Genomic DNA, 21,085 nt, shown 5'->3' on the forward strand with positions numbered 1-21,085 from the left:
AAATACATAAATACCACTTTAAGAGACTCCCCTAAAGCATCATAAAAAGACATTTACGCACACAATCATTGCCGAGCAGATCACAGTGACCTCTGCCGTACATCTCTCTCAGCACCACCGGGCTTCACATTAGACATGAAGCACTGCTGCTGATGCCATGTAATAGGAGGATGAAGAAGTGCTGTGTAATCATGTATGGGGGAATCGCAATGCAGTGCAGCTGACCCAATGAACGTTTATACAGGGATGAGTGCAGGGAGAAAGACTCTTCATGGATTTGTCTATTGAGCATTTGGGCTTTGTAATGTCATGTTGTCCTTGAGAACATGTAGAAAGCAGAAAAATACCATGTTTTATAGGAGTATTTATATGGAGAGTTGCATAATTATATCTGAAAACGATTCTAGGCTATGTTTGAAATCGCACACTATTCTGCACACTGCACACTGTGCACTATAACTGTGTTATAACAAAGTGCACTGCATGTAATACTGTGAAATACACTGTGCTTATTGCTTAACCTTCTATTTCAAATAAAATTAATTGATCAGCAAAATCAACTTTTTTTTAAATAACTTTTTACACAAAACTGAATACAAAATTTTGTTCTGACATGAAAACCAACCCAGCAGCATTTCAATGTTTATTTACTGGTGGACCAACATCATGAATATACGGAGCTTAAAATGAATATACAGTTTAAAATGCTTCCTATTGCATAATGCATACTGTTTCACATACATTTTTAAATAGTAAACACATACAGAGTGTATTCTGCACAGTATGCATAATGCTAGTATTCCATTCCAAACATATTCATTTTCTATTTGAGCTGTGACAAGAATGGATTGTAATTGGTTGTCAAGCTTTATTGGAAAAAACTGGCCATAAAGAAGGCTTGTAGTTAGGAAACAACACTTTTTTTTAAATAAACCATGTGGCGTTTTTTGAAGTATCCAAATTTCTTTTTCATTTCAGTGAATTAAATGAAATAACAGATGTCTCATGTCCGGTAATAATACACCTTGGCTTTGTAATGTATGACATACTGAGTGCTGCCAACAACAGTAATGAGAGACGTCTATTCTTGGCTTGCCATTCCAGCTCAATTGCCAAGAAAAGGACAGACACCTACACACTCTCACACACCCACATTCACACACTGTGACAGCGCGTGTTGTTTTATTGATGAACAGGGGGACGCTAGTACATTTTATCACCAGAACCAACTGTCAACTTTAAAGGAAAATGCTTTTTAATAGCTATTCCCTACAGAGTTTGTGTATTTAACAGACAAACCAAATGAGTCCGCCCATTACGGTAGATAAGAGAACCATTAAAACTACAGCTGTCTCTGTTGGAGTCATGGCTTAGCGGTAAGTGTAAATGCTAACATGTAGCGCACATACAAGCCACACATATCCAGTTGGCGTCATTTCCCAATCTGGTTTTCTCATCATTTTCGGTCCTTGCTCCGCTTACCATATAAAAAGTGGCCAAAACAACAACCGTCTCAAAACCTAGTGAGCACCCTGACTAGACTGAAATATATTAATAGCTTGAGGTTTTGATACACAGCTATCGACTTGTTAGATTAGCTAATATGCTAACATTAGAATGAACTGAGCATTAATAGAAGGGGACACAATTATGGGAAAAATACAAGATGGAGGTACAAATTTCAATGCTTTTGCATTTTTTTCACATTCCCCAAGAAACTTTCGCTGGCAAAAATGTGTTCTCGCAAAAGTTTTGCACCCCCCAATAATTTTGCATTCATTTGCAAAATGCAAAAGCATTGAAATTTGTACCTCCATCTTGTATTTTTCCCATAATTGTGTCCCCTTCTATTAATGCTCAGTTCATTCTAATGTTAGCATATTAGCTAATGGGGGGCGGGGGGTGGGTTGAGTGTAATTTGTATGTTTTTTGTTTTTGAATGGACTGCAGATGTAAATTAGCCTATGGCTAACTCTGGTACAATGCATCAAATGGTAACATTTATGTTGGAAATTGTACATGGTCCTTAATAAAAAAATAAATAAAAATAAAAAATCTTTTGCTTTGTTTTGTAAACATGCTGCGTTCCCCCAAGAAACTTTGCTTTTGCTTGCAAAGATGTTATCTCACAAAAGTTTTGCGCTCCCCAATAGTTGTGCATTTGCTTGCAAAAATTTGTGTTCTCTCTCAAAAGTTGTGAATTCCCCAAGCAACCTCTCGGTTATGTATGTAATTACATACATACTCATTACTTGGTTATGTATGTAATGTATGGAACGGAGACGTAAATCGAACGTGACCGACTGAAAGAAAAATGTGTTCTCTTGCAAAATATTTGCATTCCCCGAGAAACTTTGCATTCATTTGCAAAACTTTTGCTCTGTTGCATTCATTTGGGGGTGCTGCATCCCCCCAAAAAACATTGATTTCGCTCGCAAATGCACTGAAATATAGTTCTTCCTCCCACCCTATATTTTTTTCATCATCAGTTTTGCATTCACTCACAAAAACAACAACAACAACAGGCATCGCAAAACTTTTAAAGAAAGAGTGCAATGTTTCTCTAGCAGCACAAAAGTTTTGCGAGCAAAAGCATTGAAATAAATTTTTTTCCTTCCATATAATTTTTTTCCCAACACCATGTCCCTTTAGGAGCTCCGTAAATTTCAGCTGCACATGCAGACAATCATTTTCAATCATTTTTATATACGCAGCAAGGCAGTATTCCTAACTTATTTGGAACCTCATAAGTGAATAATTCTAAATATTCAAGAATATATGCACAAACTACATACATAACACACAAATACTGTATATCTATTTTAATAAGGACTATGTTCATCTTTCTATGCTTTCTATGCAATGCTTTCTACACTTTTTCAATGTAGTGCATTCTGGTATTGCCATGAAGAATAAGTCTAAGATTTTAGCCAAAATAATGCCACATAATTTGCGGCATACCATTTCAAACAAGCTTTGCATCAAAAACGACAGTAATAAATGTACAGCTACAATAATGGCAGATTTATTATTATATATTATGAATCGTAAAATTACAAAGACCTCATAATTGTAGCTGAGGGTAACTGAGGAAGTACAGAGAACAGAAGAGCAAAGCCGAGGGATTTTGCCAAGCCAACAAACCACAGAGAAAAGGATCAGCGCTGCACAGCAGGACGGGACACATCCACACACCCTCATCGTGTGTACACAATAATTAACAGGCTCTCTGTGGGATGGGATAAATGGTTGTGCTTGTGTTTTGCAGCTTTGTAATAAAACAGAACCTACCTTTCACTTCCATCTCCATCCAGAGTGGGCAGTCTGCAAAATAATACACAGAAAATTAATAACTCAAGGAGGAGAAATGAACATGACAAAGATGGTGATGTGAATAGATTGTGATAAACTGTTCTGAAAAATAATCACTAAAAAAATTAATAAAAAAACAGTCAAGGACTGTGAACATGAAATCAGAGCAATTATTTAATTGCTATTGTACATTTCTAAGAGATTCCAGTGAATGATAAACATGGCGTATTAATATTGCAAGGATTCTGAAAGGCAAGATACAATGGCGGGCAAAATAAAATCTGTAAAGTGCCACTGCTATAGCTCTGCGGCCAAACAAACAAACAAAATGTCCTTGAAAAGTCAACAGGAATATAAATAAGAGCTTTTCTGCTTCCTGAAGGCATCAGCTGCATTTGTAGCTCTTATGCTCTGTCCTTTCAAAACTGGAAAAAAGAAAAAGAAAGAAAATACTAAGGCACATTTAAAGCCATAATATAGAGTACTCTTTAATGTTTTCCCATGTGGGCTTTGTAGTTAATCTAGGACTCAACATGTCAATTTAAGAGGCTGAAGTCTTATGCAACGTGTTTTGAATATTTTCACCTTCTTTATATCTTCTTAGTCATTGTTTTAATGGTAATGTATTGTAAACTGTCAATCCACATGATGGACAACTGAAGAAAGCAGATGACGTACGTGGGTCCAGGAAAGTGATTTTTTTACACACCATACTGAGATGTAATTAGCCACTGTGTGGCAATATATAATTACTGAATTTTTTTAAATCATGACATAGCATTTGTAGAGGTGCCAAACAGTGCCAGTCCTAGACTTCTGGGGGCCCTAAGCAAAACTTTCAAGGGGCCCCTGCAAGTGCATTCATAAAAAACCCCAAATGACCCCCAACCTCTTCATCTGTTTTTCATTTATTTTTTTTCTTCTTCTTTTTTTTTAAGAGCAGTTTCACTGTCAACTGTCAATATCGTAATTTAACAAACTTTAATAATACAGAAAATTATAGAACCTTGAATTATTTATGAAAAAATCTTCTTCTTTTTTTATATTTAAATATTGCATTAAATATTAAACATTATATAATCGTGTTTACGGAAAAAAAAGTCTGGAAAAAATGTAATTAAATAGAAATTTGCTTGTTGATTTACTTCTAAAATAATGATCACAATGTGTGTCACAGACTTGTGTATAGGACATGTTGACATTTATGGCGGTTTTAAAGTCATTATTTGTGCAGATAACAGTTGTTTGATAAATGATCGAGATAAAAAGAGATGTTGATACTCTTGTGGCCTTGTTTGTGAGAAACAAACTTAAACAATACAGAAAATTCTGCAATCGTGTGTTCTTTAGCTGTTAAAAACATAATTATTAGCGTGTAGAGTAATCTGTCTGTGATCTCTTTAATACAAAGCAAAATAGTTTACTAAAAATAAAAACAAAAACAATAAATGTTTACAGACAACAACTGTCAGGGATCAAAGACTATTTAGCTTATCTATACTTTCCGCAAAGTCGTATTTCTGATGTTTAGGACATGACATGTTGAGATCAGAAGCTTTGAGAGTCATTTATGTGGACATTTGTGTGATAAACGGTTCAGATAAAAGAGAGCTTTTCTTGTCACAGCGCCTGATACTCTCTGATCATCAGCCAAAAGATGTCGAACCCAGCATGAACATTAACACGTAAAAACCATTTCCTTTAGACAACAATTAGACAACACCCAGTCAACGCAGTCATTTTACTGTTTGTATAAACATTGGCTTTTCAAGACTCGAAGAGTTGACGACTGTTCAAGGAGATATTTTGTGCCATAAGGCTTTGTAGTCTATCTTTAGAAAACATAAGCTTCACCCTCAGCTAGCCTAGCCATACTGGGCACACATACAATGTAAACCATCTGAATAACGGAGATGATTCTCATAGTGTTCTCAAATATCGCACGTGGATAATTAATCTTATTTGTCATTGTGCATGTAGAAAAATGCTTGGCCAATGCATTGCGTACTCATTAACAAGCCTCGGTACTCAAGGGGCGCTAGAGTTCCTTTCAAATGTCTTTGCCATTACAATAGATGTCATTATTTAGGTTTAACTCATTTAAAGAGGGGATAATTTGATTCAGGCAGCTCAAATGGGCAACCTTTCACTGACGGACCCATTTCATTTCATTGACTGCTTCTATCCTATTGATGCATCTATTCTACAGGGTTATTTATATTTCATATTTTAATCTAAACTACTTTAAGTGGTTCCACATTGTCTGTCTAATCCCATTGTTATCTTAAGTAGGCCCTTTGATTTGGGCTCAATTGCTTGGCTGTTGCCAGGGAGGACTGGCACTTGAACAAACGCTCATCTGTGTTGTGCTTGACCCAGGATGTGTCTCATAAAAGGGTGTGCGAACATCGAAACACAAGCCCCAAATCAACATTGTAATCATGAATAGCCTGTAGGACAGCACAGGCTGAAGAACAGGTGACTCATTTGTGGAGAGGGCTTGATATGGCGGTGGATGGGTACATCGCAGCCTCTGTTTGACCCAAGGTCAGGTGTGTGACATATTTCTGGCGCTGTAATGTTGATGTATTTCTGAAATGGCCTTGTTACCCTTGATCTACTGACATTTGAGGCATTGTAGGATGCAGTAACATATTTTTGCCTTTTTTTTTTTAAAGTGACCTTTGATTCAAGACCTTTTTGAGGTGATCAGGGATTGTTTCACTGGGATCACATTGGTGAAAAGTCCAGCTTGTGTGTGATTGGCCAGTTGCATCAATGTTTGATACTTAGGGTCATGTGATGCATCAGTATAAACTTAAAGTTCAGAGGTCGGATTCACCAAGGTCTTGAACTGCTTAAAATGTAACAGAAACAATCTTAAGAATGTAATTCTTTAAAACTACTCTTTATAATTTAACTGACTTTTATACTTTGCATTCCCCCAAAAAGTTCCTAAGAATGGTATTAAAATGTAAGAAGTATTTAAATAATCTCTCGACGCAAGGCTAGCCTCACACTTAAATCCCAAAAGGTAAAATGTTTAATAAAATTAAGGATTACAACATATGTATATATATATATACATACATACATACCAGTTTTATATATATGTGTGTGTGTATGTGTTCGTGTATTAAATAAAACTATATCAATTAATTGTTAATTTAAATAAAGCTAAAATAAAATAAAATCTAAATACTAGATGAAAAACTAAAAATAGTTCTAAAATGACTAAATAAAAATAAAGATAAATAGAAATACATCAAACTTAAAATAAAATTAATAAAAAATAAAAATGTAATAAAAATAAAAACTAATTAACAAATAATAATAATGATAAAAAGGTTCATAAGAGATCTCCTAAGAACCTTTTTTTTTTAAGAATTGTTTCCTTAAGATTGTTTATTATTATTATTATTATTATTATTGAATTAGGCCCCTATTTGAATCTTATTTCCAAAAAATGCTCCTTTTTTCTTGCCTGGCTAGGAAGTTTTGAATTCTGAAAGAGCTTGTTTTCATAGTACATTAAACATTGTCAAAATATCAAGTAAATGTGATTCCTCATGATGACTCGCATAAATCATCACACCCACAATTGATTCTTTGTGGGTCCAGTGATCCCAATAAAAATTTTGGCTCTCAAAATTGGGAATCAATACCAGCAGCAGTCCAATTTTTCCTTTATAGGCTCTTGCTGCGTCTTACACAAGCCTGGAACTGAACAGCCACATGAGTTCAGAACTTCTTTGAAAAGTTAACAAGAGCTGGTAGCACGACAAAAAAACTTTTATATTACCTAGAGATTGAGGATAATAGAGTTATATAAGCATACAAAACAGAACTGCACTAAACAGACCCTTATCAAAAAATTTCTTTATATAATAGCGACTCCAGGAATTACCAATCCCCAAAACATCCACAACACCATTAAAGCAATTTCAAGCTGTAAATGAAAGGCATTACTCATTACATTTTATTCTCAGCACACAGTGCTCTCCGTGTGCGCACTGATTCAAAGAGCTCTCATCGCAAATGGGATTCAACCAGGGGAAGGAAATTAGGGTGACCAGTTCGGTCATCGATTAGAGCTTTTCAATTCCCATCTTTTATTCAATCTGCCAAATCCCAACCCAGTGTTAAACCAGGAAAGACATGGGGGAAGGAAATAAACCTTAGTGATAATTATATTGTGACACTTGGGGCCCTATCACACACTCGGCACAATGCAGCGCCAGGCGCGACGCGACGCAAGTGTTTATTGCTAGTTTCAGCCCGACGTAGTTATCATTTTCACGTCCTGCGCCACGTTGTTTAAATAGCAAATGCATTAAAATTGTGTTGTTAATTTAAATAAAGCTAAACTAAACTAAAATCTAAATACTAGATGAAAAAACTTAAAATAGTTCTAAAATGAAAAACTAAAATAAAAATAAAGCTAAATAGAAATACATAAAACTTAAAATAAAATTAATAAAAAAAAAAAAAAAAAAAAAAAATGAACAAATAAAAACTAATTAAATAATAATAATGATAAAAAAGTTCATAAGAGATCTCCTAAGAACCTTTTTTTTAAAGAATTTTTTAGTATGCATTAAGCATATGCATACGTTTCTCTGTGTCATTGCGGTGTGGACTTCTCTATTATCATAGAATTAGAATGATTATTACAACTTTATAGTTATCGTTATAGGTAACGTCCTTGGTGTGAATGGGCCTTTAGTCTCCAACACTGTCGAGCGCTCCAGAAGTTCTCACCTGTTCCATATAACTGTGCCAGAGATCTTCTGCATCTCGCCGAGCGCAGCCAGCAGCAGGGATGATTTCCCACAACCCACCTGGCCCACTATCATAGTTAACTGGCCTGCAGAGAGAACGAATCAAGAATCAAGAAACGTGGATTTCATGGAGCAACAAAACACATCTGTGTGTCAAACTGAAACTGAAGATTATGTGGTGAAGGGGATAGTTTTACACAAAAAAAAAAGTTTAAATTTCATTCTTTTCCACACAAAAAAGTATCACTTGGCTTTAGAAACCTTGGAATATATTGTATATTGTGGACTACTTTTATGATACTTCATGTCCTTTTGGAGCTTAAGCAATCATCAATTTTTTTCTTGTAAAAGAGCAGCCTGCACATTATTCAAAATGTCTTCTATAATGTTCCATATGAGTTTAGAATGTCGAATTTTCATTTAGTAGATCAGGTGATAGCACAAGCCAGATTCAAAGCCACATGAGTGCCATGGCTCAACATTGCCAGCACATGTAGATTTATTTTTGATAGGACTTACCAAAAGGAATCTTAATATCCACATTGGACAACGTTGCGGTTCCATCAGTCCAGCTGAAATATCCACTTGTTATCTAGAATGGACGTAACGGAGACTGACAGTTATTCCTATTCTCAAAGGGCTCTTCACATAGTTGAAATTCTTGTTTACTGCCTGAGTGCAGAAATAACCCATCTCTCACCTTGATGCAGGTATCTTCATCCTCCACAGCCAGCGGCTCGTCCTCTTGCTCGCTCTGAAGGGCATAGCTGTTCCAGCCCTCTCTGACTGGGTGCTTACGGTTCACCACCTTCAGAGGCTTTACAGAGGTGAGAAAAACAACATATCTAATAAGGCTCAGCATGAACATCTTCTTCAACACTGATAACCTCTCCAGGCCTACCAGGATTGTGATATTACAAACATAAATAATGTATAGTCATAGTCATATGGCTGGATTACTGAAAGTGTGGCAGCATAAGCTTCAAGGCCTATTCACAACAAGAAAATATTTTACTTTCAATCAAAATAATGGATTTCTATGGATCTATGGATCTATGGATCTATCCATCTATCTATCTATCTATCTATCTATCTATCTATCTATCTATCTATCTATCTATCTATCTATCTATCTATCTATCTATCTATCTATCTATCTATCTATCTATCTATCTATCTATCTATCTATCTATCTATCTATCATCTATCTACCTACCAACCTACCTATTCATTTTAATTTATTTATTAAATAAAAACACACATTTATTTATTGGTAAATATTTTATTTAATTACAAATAATTTAATTTATTATTTATTTAATAATCATTTATATTATTCACATCAAGAATGCAACACATTTTAGTCACATTTTCATTAACCAACCAACCAACTAATATTTATCTATTTATTACACAAGCTTTTGTGTCATGGTGCTTTTATGGTGAACTGCCTTGACTTACCAGTGCTTGATACTTGTTGTGATTGGTTGAATTGAGTAGGATAGTTGCTCTGGGCTCCTGTTCACTTCCAATCTCATCACAGGAGAAAAACTCGCTGAGCTTCTGAACACTGGCCAAAAGAAAACAATGCAGTATTCAGTCACATCAACTGTCAAGTTTGGCAATTATTTGTTCACATATTAAGAAATAAGTGACGTTCTGAGATGACTATCACCCTTCCTAGAAAATAACCCTTCCAAAGCGTTTACTTCTGTTTAACGAACAGTTCTATTTACTAAAAGAGAATAATTTTTTTGAGAGAAAATCTGCACTGCCTATTGTGTGCCAGTCAATTCCACTATTCCACAAATATTATCACCACGATCCAACATGCTGGAAATAAATCCTGAGAGAAACAAGACTTGGAGACCTCAGACAGGTGCATTTTATTTTCTAGACTAGAAAGTATTGTTGCAAGTAGATAAAGTAGAAAAGAAACTGGAAACAGCTGATGCGCTATCGTAAAAAAAAATGTTGATCACTAGCGGGCAAGTCATTTTCCCTCTGGTGCCAAGTCATATATTGAGACCGGTGGCACATATGGCCCATTTATCCAGACAGCACTGATTTATGATTTGTACACTAAATATACAGCCTGCACTTTCTAAAATGTGTTCCACATCATTGGGTTGATGAAATTAAATCTGAGGCACACAGACAGACACACATTTCCATCTTCAAAGGAGAGTCTATCGGCGACGAGAAAGGAAAGCGCACACAGCGCACGGCCGATCTGAAGTGATTTACACACATTGACACCAGAATCACACAGAAACAATTCATTATATTCCTGGGTGGTTAATTAAAACCTGTAAAACCTGAACCCATGTCGTGGGCTGTATATCAGATTTGCTATCGCACAACACCGCACAGAAATGAAGCAGTAAATTGTACTATAATTGGTTCAGCAGAAAGAGTCTGTTATAAAAAAAGGAGAATATCAATAATTATTTGTATGTTAAACCCTATAAAGCCTACTTGATACACACGTTTCTAAGGCTTCTAAATGATCAAAACTGCTCAAAAACCTGTTGTACACAATCTAATGCATACCTTCTGTTATCTGATTGATAGTTTATAATTTTTAGCAAGTAAAAGGCCTTTTAGCATAATTCTACAAACGTAGAATTATGCTTGTGGTTCACGTGTTTTTTTGCTGTGAAATCTTTACTGATTTTTATAATGTAAACATAAGAATAAATGTAAAATTGTTAGTAATATTTCAAGATGAAGCAACTTAGGTTTACTTGATTATCCATACACAATTTTAAAATAATAATAATAATGGTGAAATATGAGTATCAAATATGATACATATGATTTTTGAGGAATGTTTATATGTTCATCTCATCATTGCATTATTGTAAATGTTTTGAAACTAAAGAGATTTGATCATAAAACTAAGCATTTAAATATCATCCTACTAAGACATATAGTATTGTTATTGGGAGATATAGAGTGACAACTGATATTTATATGCATTTTATGTAAGTAATCTGTATACAGTTTTAAAGATCTCATTGATTTACATGACAAGCTATAAGAATTTCAGCCACATAGATATCAGAGACAGCACCAAATTGCATATTTAAAAAAAATAAAATGTAGGTGTTTTTTTCTCCTCGAGAGTGAGCTGGCTATGTATTCTCACTATACCATACTTTATAAATCATAAAAGCCTGACGTATCAAATATGATACTCAACAACTGGAGAAAAAAAAACACATATTCAAACCTTTTTTTTTATGTTGTCTAAAGGTTCAATAAACTTTTTTTTTTTTTAAGTAACTATTATTAAAAAAAAATCTGCAGAGTTTACAGGATTAAAGGATCTTTTTTCAAAACCTACTGTGGCGGCTTTTAATTTTCATGTAATTTTTCATTTTATTTATCTCACCCTGTATCAATAGCATGCAACTGACCTGACCAGGGCTTTGACGGTGGAGCGCACGACACTGGACAGCAGGAAGAGAGGAGTGACCAGGATATGGAAGAGCGAGAGGGAGGCGAAGGCCACGGCGGGGGACAGGTCCGCATCATCCGACAGATGCACATGAGCCACGAACGTCTGAAACAAACGTGATCTTTTCATCTGCCGTGTTTACACTTTCAGTATGAACAGATATCAGACTGAATGCTGTATACTTACAACGAGAACCGCTGCAATGGGAATAGCAGTGTTCATAAATACTGTGAAGACAAACAAAAAACACTGTTGCTCATTCATTTGCAAAAAAAAGATGCAGAAAGGGTATACAAATGTCAGTGAACACGCTGAGCTGTCTATCATCACCTTTTTCTATCCATGTGTTCATGTGCTGTAACTTGATTTAATAGTACCTAGTAATTTCCCAGTAGAATATAGATTGAGTCAGATACATCTATGTAGTAAAGACATATTGAGATGTATAGTACAGCGCCCAGGTGAGCATGCGATTTCAATAAAGAACATAAGAACATTGACAATGATCTATCAGTGTTGTAGCTGAGATACATGGCTCGCCAGACACCCGTAAGCATGATTTATTTCTCCATTATCTTGGACCCAAAGCTCAGAGGATTTTCTACATGCTTTCAAATACTTGTACAGCTCATGCATCTGCTCTTACAGCTCTGATGGCTAGACAGGGTTATTTTTGCGGCTGAGTTTATTGCATATGCATTTGTAGGAGTTTCCCTTTCAGACGCAAAATTTATGGGAGGAGAGTATTTCACTGAATCACGCAAGGTGATTTACTAAGGTTTGCGCTCGTCTTTTACTGGTATTAGCACCATTATTTTCCGCCCCTGTCTTAAACCGGACGCTAATTTGAGCTGCTCCTGGTAGATTGCGTTGGTCATTATGGAAATGATCCGGCTGCGTCAGTAGATCATGCGCACAACCTTCTACTCCCATATTTTGGAACTGCGCTCACACACTAATTTGCCCTGTTTAGTAAATCTGGCCCTACATGTCATTGATAAATAAACTGCACAATAAAATGTATATAGTATCTCGCTATGCTACATAAATGTTGGAGATCAACTTTGGTGATCTCATGCTGTCAGATTGAAATGTGCATTATGTACATGTATCATTTCTGTTTTGTCACAAATGTATTTCTGTAAAATTCTCTTTGTTAAAAACAAAACTTTTTGAATAAAAATTGACTTTTTTTCCCATTATTTTAATGCAATTATTTTATTTTTCCAGCAATTAAAAAATACATTGCTAAATATGATATACAATAAATACATATATTGTATTGTGAAAATAAATAAAAGCACATTAAAAGTAAAAAAACAAAATAGATAAAGAAATTTAATTATTTATCTATTAATAATAAATGGAATTTAAAAAGTGAATAAATAAGTAAAGAAAAATATTTACTGACGTAATGAAAAATATTTGTCTTGTAAATATCTATCTATCTATCTATCTATCTATCTATCTATCTATCTATCTATCTATCTATCTATCTATCTATCTATCTATCTATCTATCTATCTATCTATCTATCTATCTATCTATCTATCTATCTATCTATCTATCTATCTATCTATGCCAGCAAGAGGGGGGGAAACTTTTTTCTGAGTGAGTCCTGAACACAGAATCATGCCCGACTTCCAGCTTCCAACCTACATGGTGAAAAGTGCACTTCCATTAATGCTCTTGCTCTTCTAAACAGCTTGACATGGAAGTGTCACAGTTGAGTGAATCCTACATTTGGCTTCAAACAAAAAGTGCACATTCAAGCTGCTGATTACTGAGGGATGCTGTATCTGCAGAAAGTGTTTGCCAGCTGGCTGCTGACATAATTGAATCAATCTTGATAATGAATTAATAAAATTGATCGAAAGTAAATGAACAAATACCAGAATCTGATTAGGTAATTGCAATTAAGTAATTGCTGATAAGTAAGTGCTACTTGCTGCAAACCCTTTACTTTGAGGAACCGATATGACTGAGAGGTTTAAGCATGTTTCCCGCTATTGTTCTCACAAATTTACACCTTCACTTTCCATTAAATTAGACTTGACTGCATTCATAACTCATGAATGTCTGTTCAGGTCTTAATTAGTACCCTATGGACTAGCTTAAATCCCTACAATCCCTCATAGCTGACAACTATAAATCTCAAAGGTATTTCATATCATACTGCGCAATGACGTGTTGACACATTCCTGCACTGGCCCACATTGATTCAGCACCACGTACTATTCTTTGAGATGCTTCAGATTCAGCTACACGTGTTTTTGACCCAGTTTCGTCCAGATGTTACTGAAATAGTTCGGCTCTAGGACTCTGACAGCTACTGTAAGCTCTTTTTCACTTCTTATACTGTACATGTTTCAATACATACCACTCAAAAGTTTGTGGTTTTCGAAAGAAGTCTCTTATGTTCACCAAGGCTGCATTTATTTAAAAACAGTAATATTGCGAAATATTATTACAATTTAAAATAACTGTTTTCTATTTGAATATATTTTTTAAATATATTTTTTTACTGTAACTCCAACAATATTCATCCAGAACAATTGAAACGACTGAGCGAGGGAATATGTATATGTATATATATGTATATATATATGTATATATATATATATATATATATATATATATATATATATATATATATATATATATATATATATATATATATATATACCCAAAATACCACTTCTATTTTCACTTTGTGTTATTTTTTATATTTTTGATGATTGTGGTGTATGTACACCACAATCATCAAAAATATCAAAAATAACACAAAGTGAAAATAGAAGTGGTATTTTGGGTCAAGGTTACAAAAGCTACATTTACTATGGTAAATACACAAGTCTAACATTAACTTTAAATAAAATATATGGACACTGATCTTGATTAAAATAAACATGCAAATCCTTTCCAGTTAATACACGATGTACCACCAACCACTATATTGGTATAGGACTGGTTTCACAGACAAGGATTAGATTAAGCCAGAATTAGGCCTTAGTTCAATTAGAACATTTGAGTAGCTTTTACAGTATAAACATGCCTTAGAACAAAAAAATAAATAAAAATAAATTACTGATGTGCATCTTTAGACAAAACAATGGCACTATATTAAGATAGGTCAGTGCAAGTTGCTTTTAGTTTAAACAGCTCAAGCATGCATTTTAATCAGGAACTAGGCTTAAGCCTTGTCTGTGGAACCGAGGGATACATTTTGATAATTGCATGACTTACTAATTGACAATGTAACTATGACGTTGCATGCTTTTATATATAGTGAAGTGATATACCACAATTAAAAATAAATAAAAAAAAGCAAAGGTGAGAGACTTTTTACAAGTTATGAAAATAACGTTAGAATAATGACACTGACATGTCAAGCCTGAACCACACCTGATACTGAATCAGGACAAAGCGGTTTTCTCAAATACATTTTACTTAAACTGCGTCTGATAGAAGACCCAACAGTGTTCATGCATGTCTTTCAAAATAAAAGTCTTGCATCAGAAGAACATGTAGAATTACATTTTTTGTTGTCATTGTTATTTCTTTGACTACACACTCTGCGACCCACTCAAAATGATCTTGTGGCCCACCAATTGAGAAACACTGCTTTAGAGTCTAGGAAGAGTCATTGAATTCAGTGAATGCTTCATAGGAGTACATGGTCACTTCAGGCTATTAATAACCCTGGAGCTAGTGGTTTCTATGGAATTGTTCAAAATCAATATTTCAATGAAAAAAAATTGATGGGAATTTTGCTCTATAGAGACTGAACTGTCTCTGACATTTAACCAGAGACTGTAGTAGCTATCATCATCTCTTGCCTCTGAGCAAGTTTGCTCATTGCCTCCGAACCAAACTAGTATAGCAGTGTGTATAGAAGGAATGGCCTGGAGTCATCCCTGCTGACATGGTCCATTTCTCTGCTGTGAGGGATGAGCCACCTGTATGACCTTTATGTGCTGGGAAGGACTGATGACACCCAGAAATGCCATTAGAACTAAATTTAATTTGTGTCTACAATGGATTGCCAAGTTCAATCCACTACAGAATTTTCAGAAAAAAAGAAATAACTTTGATCACAGTACCTACAGGGTCCGTGGGATGTTTCCTTTGAGTTCTGCTGCATCAAGCTATCAGCTATTTTATTTTACTGCTATCTACTTCTGTGGGTCTACAGTTTAATCACACTGATGGGACTTCCTTCCCCAACTGTTTGCTGTCTGCCAGGGTTTGTCCATTTTCTGCTGAAAATGGGAAAATTGGGTTTTTGGTGTCCTCTATTGGCTTCCAGGTTAGTATGTTCTGCTATATTCTTGTTGAGTTCATTTGTGATTCTTTAACTTAGCTGTTGTTAATTGAAGAATATATGTTGAATTGAAATCTGTAGATCTTTTAAAAGAGCAATAGCAATTGAGTGATCCTCTGCAAAAATACCAGTAGGGAAGAATATTGATTCAAATTGAATGTTACATAAACCTGGTGTCTCTTGGCACCACTGCATGCAGAATGTTCTCCTGCTGAGCAACACAGTCCTTCTCCTATTGCCAGTGTTGCAAAAAAAGAAGCAAAAAAAAGATCAGAGAACAAACAGGTCTTATGGTTGAAAGACTGCGCAACCTTGACATAAATCAAAACAACTTTAGAGAGCAGCACTGTTAGAGTCATATTCCACTTAAGAACTTAGCATTCTTTTCTTTCAAAAGTTAGTTGATGTTTTGCTTGCAATTTCAAGCTTAAAAAAAAACAAAAAAAACAAAACATGCATAGACATTGATGTATTTTCTTTTTTCCCTTCTCTTAAACAGTTTTTGATAAGAATCGTATAATAAAATTATTTTTATGCATAATGCGTTTTGACTTCCCAGCAAGCTATTGTCATGGGTTGAGTTATGTTAACGCACACGAACACAAAAATGAAGGTAGTAGGCAGTCTTTTAATTAATCCACAGGTAAATCCATACAAGGAGAACAGCAAACCAACACAATCATACAACAGACGAGACTCGACAGGGAAGAACAGAAACAAGGGAAATTAAATACACCGGCAAACAAGGGTAATTAGACACGCTTGAGTGTCGAAATCAAATCTGTAACTATGACAACAAACAAGGCAGGGGAAATGGTAAGAACAAAAACAAAGTCCAAACTGATGTGACTGTGACGTTATAGGCTTGTTCGACTTGAACCGGCGCTGCGCAGACCGATCGGTTTATGACATCAAAGTACTGCGAGAGCAATTCAAAAGCATAAGGAGCCGTCTACTTTCTATTCGCCTCGTGGTACTTTGATGTCATTCACCGATCGGTCTGTGCAGCGCCGGTTCAAGTCGAACAAGCCTTATGCCTCCTCCTGGAAAGGTGTGGTCTTGCAACGGCAGATAAATGGAGGAGGACAGGTGGACAACGAAAGTCCAGGAGAGGGATCAAAGGGAAAGTTGAGGGTGGTACTAGTGGTGTGATCTAATGAATAGTCTTGAACGGGGACAGCCAGGTGATGACCCAGGCGTCAGTCAGAACTGAGATCCATGGCCGGGGGGAGGAGCCATGGAGGAAGGCACCCAGACAGCACCTTGGGTGTGACCAGAGGCGATGGCGACATAGGAGGTGGAGCCCACCATGCAGCCGAAGAGCCGATGTAGCGTAGAGACACCGAAGACCTGGGAGGCTGCAACGGAGCCGCAACGACGACCCCCCAAGATGGAAGCAGGGATCCAGAGGGCAGAGGTGAAGCTGGAGCAACCAAGGGTAGAGGCGAAGCCTGAGGGAGGGCGGAGCTAGCCGAAGCTGTAGGGGGTGGAGGGCCAGAGAACAGTAGATGGCCTGCAGGTCCATGTCGAAGGTGGTGCGATGTCCAACCCAGGTGGAGCTGGTGGTCCCAGGGAGCCCAGCGAGGTCAAATGCCCAATGGTCCTTGCTGGAGTCAAGGGACGAAGGAGTGGCCAAGGAGCCAAGGCGATGGGTCAAGGTGAACTGGAGCATTCTGAGGCTGAAGGTAGAGCGACGGACTCCCCATGCCCAGGAGGAGGTGGCTCACAGCAAGCACAAGATATTGCCACACCATTGAGATCCTGGGGTGGTACTGAGGGACTGATGGGAGACAGTGATGTCTGGATGGCAGGAGTGGCTGATGACTGGAGAGGAGACTGAAGAGAAGCACTGGGATTGACTATAGACATTAATTCCAAGGTTTTAGTTTGGAGAGGAGGTGGGAGAGGGAGGTTAGGCAGGACTAGCGGGTCTCATGATGACGATTAGAATTTGGGCAGGATTAGAGGAGACAGGGGATCCAACTCTCCAAACACAAAACAACAGTACATTTAAGCTAATAGACTCTCACTCTCAGTGGCGGAAGGATGGACGGGGCTCACTTCCATACCCTCGTACTCCACGGAGATGGATGGTGCAGCCAGCTCGCACACCTGGTCAGATGCGGCTAGCTCAGGCTCCAGGGTAATCCAGCTCAATAGTTCTTCTTGGTACGGGCTTAAACATCGCGGCGGAGGCGGGCTCTTGGTCTGCGTTGGGCTCATGTGTTCGCTCCTCGTAGTGGGATGGTCTCTGGCAGGGCACTGGGTTTTGAGTGGGGCTGGCATCATCATAAGCTGGTCCGATAGTCAGCGATGATCCACAGGATACCAGCACCCACTCCACTTAATCGATAAAGCCCCCCCAAGGGCCCTCCCCGGACAAATGCTCTTTTGGTGTGGTGTTCAGGCCGGCATGTAGAAATGTGCAGAGGCAGTCATCCGGGAAGTTTGATAGATGTGATAAAAAGAGGAAATCCTCCAGGTGTTCCATGAGGGAAAGGTCCCTTGTTCAAGGCATATTATCAAAAAGGAGAGATTGTCCTTGGTGAAAAAAAAAAAAAGAAGAAAAAATTCAAAAAGCCAAAAAACTAACGAAAACATCTAAAATAATCATCTTAATAAATCCACAGGTAAATCCATACAAGGAGATCAGCAAACCAACACAACCATACAATAGACGAGACCAGAAAGTGATTAACAGAAACAAGGGAACTTAAATACACAGGCAAACAAGGATGATTAGACACACACCAGAACTGAGTGAAAAAATCGAATCTGTAACTATGACAACAAGGCAGGGGAAACGGTGAGAACGAAAACAAAGTCCAAACTGAGGTGACTTTGACAGCTATGAGGCGGAAATATGAAAATGTTGATCTCAGAGGAGCCCTCACAACTTGTTGAAAATCATTTGGAATATTTATCTATCTATGATTTATCGAAAGGGCTTTTTAGCATTAAAATAGTAATAAAATAAATAATGAATAAATAATCAATCTGTCAAACAATGAAAAATATAAACAATTATTTAATATTTATTTAAAAAATATATAAATAAATATACATTATATACTTGAATATCATAACGTCACATATTTTATATACACAAAATTATAAAAAATATATAGTATTATTAAAATATGTAGAATTATAATATTTATATTATTTTAATATTTATTAAAATGTATATTTATACAGTATAAATCTCAGACTCCCAGACTCAGTCTGCCTGTTTCTGAATAATGTGAAGTATCTGCCAGTCCAATGTCGGCCAAGACGGTCGTTCAGTGAAAATGTGCCTGTTCTGTGTCTGTCAAGAGTGATATCCCTGAGTAATGTATATGTCCTGTGTCATCCTAAAGAATTAATTTTAAAGTTCCTGTCGTCACTGCCCAATCCTGCCCTGCCTGTCTCCTCTCAGCCCTTCAGCTCTTCCCATGCTTGCTCCGCCTCTACGCCTGGTGCTTCGAGTTCACCAGTTCAGCCCCAGTGTTGACCGCATCGATCTTCCAGATCTTATTTGCCCTTCACAGTCGGCTCCGCCTTGGCACCTCACCCCTTAGGCTCCAACTGGGACCGTCGTCCCTACAGCTTGGCCAGGCTCCCGCCGGTTCCACCTTGATCAGTCATTGGTTTGCCTGCTCCACAGACTTCTGGGCCTTCAGATACGCTTCGTCCCTCCACCCCTTCGGCTCTGTCTGGCTTCTCCTTCCCTCTGGCTCCACCTTGGTCCTCGGTCGCACCGCCTTCACCTCAGTCCTCTACCGCCCCGGCTCCACCTCAGTTGCTAGTCTCTGCAGCTCCGCCCTGCCCTCCAGAACCTTCGATGTTGCCCGGTCCCATCAGCTCTTCAGTTCTGCCTGGGTCTCCACCACCATGGGCTCAGTCTCGTCACTCGTCTCCCTGAAAAAGTTGACCAAGCCTTCTACATGGCTCCTCCTGTCCTCGACTCCGCCTTTGGCCATCGTCCTGCGACTGCTGCTGGGGGTTCCACCCTGGGTCCTTGTGCCTCAGCCTCAACCCTGGTTCCTCCCACCTTCTTCTCCGCCCTGCCCCTGCTTGACCCATGTTCCCTGCTCTGCGTCCCCCACATGGGTCTCCTTCCTTCCTCCTCATTTGGACTATTGTTTACTATTGTTTAAAAAGGACTGTTTACTGCTGCACCTAGATCCTATCCTTATATATATATATATAAATATAAATATAAATATATATATATATATATATATATTTTAGGGCTGTCAAAAGATTAATCGCGATTAATCGCATCCAAAATAAAAGTTTGTGTTTAAATAATATATGTGTGTGTACTGTGTATAATTAAATTTGTATATATAAATACACACACATGCTTGTGTAATTTATATATAAAAAGTTATATTTATATATAATATAAATTATATATAATATAAATTATATATAAATATATACAGTATATGTATGCAAATATTTCTTAAATATATACATGCATGTGTGTGTATTTATATATACAAAATAATTATACACAGTACACACACATATATTATGTAAACACAAACTTTTATTTTGGATGCGATTAATCGCGATTAATCTTTTGACAGCCCTAATATATTTGTTTAAGAGATATATAGTTTATGATGTTTACGATTTACACTAAACATGGTAATTGTCTAAAATGAGATTACTACATTTTGTCCAACACCATTTGCAATGATGCCAGTAGGCAGTGACCATGTTGTGTGAATCTGGCAAGCTGAGAGAATCAAGTTTTATGTCTCTGACAAAAATTGTTGCTGATAAAGAGTGCAAGCTGCTATTATACACAGTCTTACCATTATTTAGGTCAAAATAGGTGTTATTGTTGCTTTAATAATAAGAACCCTGAATGACATCTCTAACCCCACGTAACAAACATGTTTGCTCTCCGTCCTATTCTTCTGTGAGGTAACTGTGAAAGCTAAGGTGTCTTACTGGATATGGAGGTGTACAGGGCAAAGGTCTGCAGGCTAGTGAGCTCCTTCCCGCGGGTCTCCTCCACACTTGAGCAGAAGATGTGTTCCCAGGCATACAGCTTCAAGAGTTTGATACCCCGCAGCAATTCATTGGTCTTCTTCAGCCGCTCGCTGGAATACTCCTGAGGTCGTCACATAAATTATACATTAGATACAATACATTAGAATCTCTATATTTGACAGGCTTATCATTTGGACAAGCTCTGGCTTTACT

At 37.0% G+C, this 21,085-nt stretch overlaps 1 protein-coding gene and 1 long non-coding RNA gene across 3 annotated transcripts in view; one reads left to right on the forward strand and one right to left on the reverse strand.

Moving 5' to 3' along the window:
• The window catches only part of abcc8 (ATP-binding cassette, sub-family C (CFTR/MRP), member 8), an 81,505-nt gene that overhangs the window by 35,272 nt on the left and 25,148 nt on the right, over positions 1-21,085 (reverse strand). For both annotated transcript variants that reach the window (XM_082160405.1, XM_082160406.1), the window contains 8 exons: positions 20,831-20,993; positions 11,743-11,783; positions 11,516-11,661; positions 9,555-9,663; positions 8,794-8,910; positions 8,613-8,685; positions 8,074-8,179; positions 3,292-3,324 (listed from right to left, as the gene is read on the reverse strand). In XM_082160405.1, the coding sequence (XP_082016531.1) occupies positions 3,292-3,324; positions 8,074-8,179; positions 8,613-8,685; positions 8,794-8,910; positions 9,555-9,663; positions 11,516-11,661; positions 11,743-11,783; positions 20,831-20,993 (788 nt within the window). The remainder of the gene's footprint in view (positions 1-3,291; positions 3,325-8,073; positions 8,180-8,612; positions 8,686-8,793; positions 8,911-9,554; positions 9,664-11,515; positions 11,662-11,742; positions 11,784-20,830; positions 20,994-21,085) is intronic.
• LOC309491140 lies at positions 67-11,635 on the forward strand. Its single transcript, XR_014202932.1, has 3 exons — positions 67-1,376; positions 8,804-8,920; positions 11,504-11,635. It is a non-coding gene; the product is annotated as an uncharacterized lncRNA (long non-coding RNA).

Source organism: Leuciscus leuciscus (assembly GCF_965113295.1).
Source record: "Leuciscus leuciscus genome assembly, chromosome: 25".
NCBI classification, from domain to species: domain Eukaryota; kingdom Metazoa; phylum Chordata; class Actinopteri; order Cypriniformes; family Leuciscidae; genus Leuciscus; species Leuciscus leuciscus.